The sequence below is a fragment of the Hydra viridissima genome, unplaced genomic scaffold (genome assembly GCF_058129835.1).
Source record: "Hydra viridissima isolate aposymbiotic clone 2 unplaced genomic scaffold, HvirCarnegie_v1 scaffold_10, whole genome shotgun sequence".
NCBI lineage: Eukaryota > Metazoa > Cnidaria > Hydrozoa > Anthoathecata > Hydridae > Hydra > Hydra viridissima.
This window is the reverse complement of record NW_028324309.1, coordinates 15,240,001-15,241,354: the sequence shown is the minus strand read 5'-3', so window position 1 is coordinate 15,241,354 and position 1,354 is coordinate 15,240,001. Positions and strand designations below refer to the sequence as shown.

Sequence of the window (1,354 nt, the reverse complement as noted above, 5' to 3'; positions counted from 1 at the left end):
AGCTTGTGTGTTAGAAATTGGAAAATGTAGCTATAACCTAGCCAAGATAGAAGTAGAAGTGGAATATAGACAACTTATTTACTAACCTAAGATGACTTAAAGGGTATTAAGTATTTGAAAGGTATCTACTTAAATTGTTCGTAATGATTGGTTGATTTGGTGGAATTTTTTACTAATCTAGGACTTTAAACCAATTTTAGTTAATTTTATCATGTTAAATTTAATTGTAAAATTTGGAATTTGAACTTTTAAAATTTTTTAGAAACACTATTGTAACATTAGACCAGTCTTATTAAAATCGCTGCAAAACATGTTAATTTTTGAATGAAATGCTAATTAGTAATCAAAGAAATATAAAATTTTAATTAAAAGATTTGATGGAAATATGGATATGATGATGATGATGATGCCAGTAAGTAAAGTTATTGTTACTTCTTTTGAATTAAGCTCTTATAATAAGCTTATATATATATATATATATATATATATATATATATATATATATATATATATATATATATATATATATATATATATATATATATATATATATATATATATATATATATATATATATATATAATATGAGTTTATACCCACACTATCTGCAATTGAAATTGCACCACTATAAAATTTGATTTCAAATTATTTAAAATTTCTAATAATTGCTTCTGGTTAACATACTTCTCAATAATAAAAGCCTTTACAGCCATAAATTTATTTTGGCTATATTTATGAAATTCTAAGAAGAATTAAAATGATATAGTAGGCTAATTAAAATAATACTTTTAGAAATATAAAAAATAAATTTTCATCACATATTATTCAGTCTTCAGTTTTCGTTTTTTCGTATTAAGATGGCTTGTCAACATCGTAACCAATATTTTTTGCAGTTAGTGCTGTATGTATGTATGTATGTATGTATGTATGTATGTATGTATGTATGTATGTATGTATGTATGTATGTATGTATGTATGTATGTATGTATGTATGTATAAGTAGTATGCAAAAGTTTATAAACAGCTAATTTTTCAAGTTTTTTTGTCATAACTTTTTGACTTTTCACTGAAAATGAATGAAATTTTTAATGATTGTTCCTATAATCTATAATTTACTCAAAAAAAAAAAAAAAAGAAAAAGAAAAAGATAACTTGTAATGGAAGGGAGAAATTTAAATTATATTAGTCAGTTTTTTGCCTTTTAATTGACAGTCGAAATGTTTCCAAATATGTTCTATTGGATTTAAATCTGGGTTTTGAGAAGACCAGTCCAAAGTAGGAATTTTTTTCAAATAAAAAAAATTTTGATAGAATTTGGTGCTTTAGATTGTTGTCTTGCTGAAAATCCAACTGC

At 22.8% G+C, this 1,354-nt stretch overlaps 1 protein-coding gene across 1 annotated transcript in view; it reads left to right on the top strand.

Moving 5' to 3' along the window:
- Positions 1–224: 224 nt before the first annotated feature.
- Positions 225–1,354, top strand: part of LOC149883330 (high affinity copper uptake protein 1-like) — a 5,980-nt gene continuing 4,850 nt past the window's right edge. The window contains exon 1 of the mRNA XM_090065483.1: positions 225–412. Within this exon, the coding sequence (XP_089921609.1) occupies positions 386–412 (27 nt within the window). The 5' untranslated portion in view covers positions 225–385. The remainder of the gene's footprint in view (positions 413–1,354) is intronic.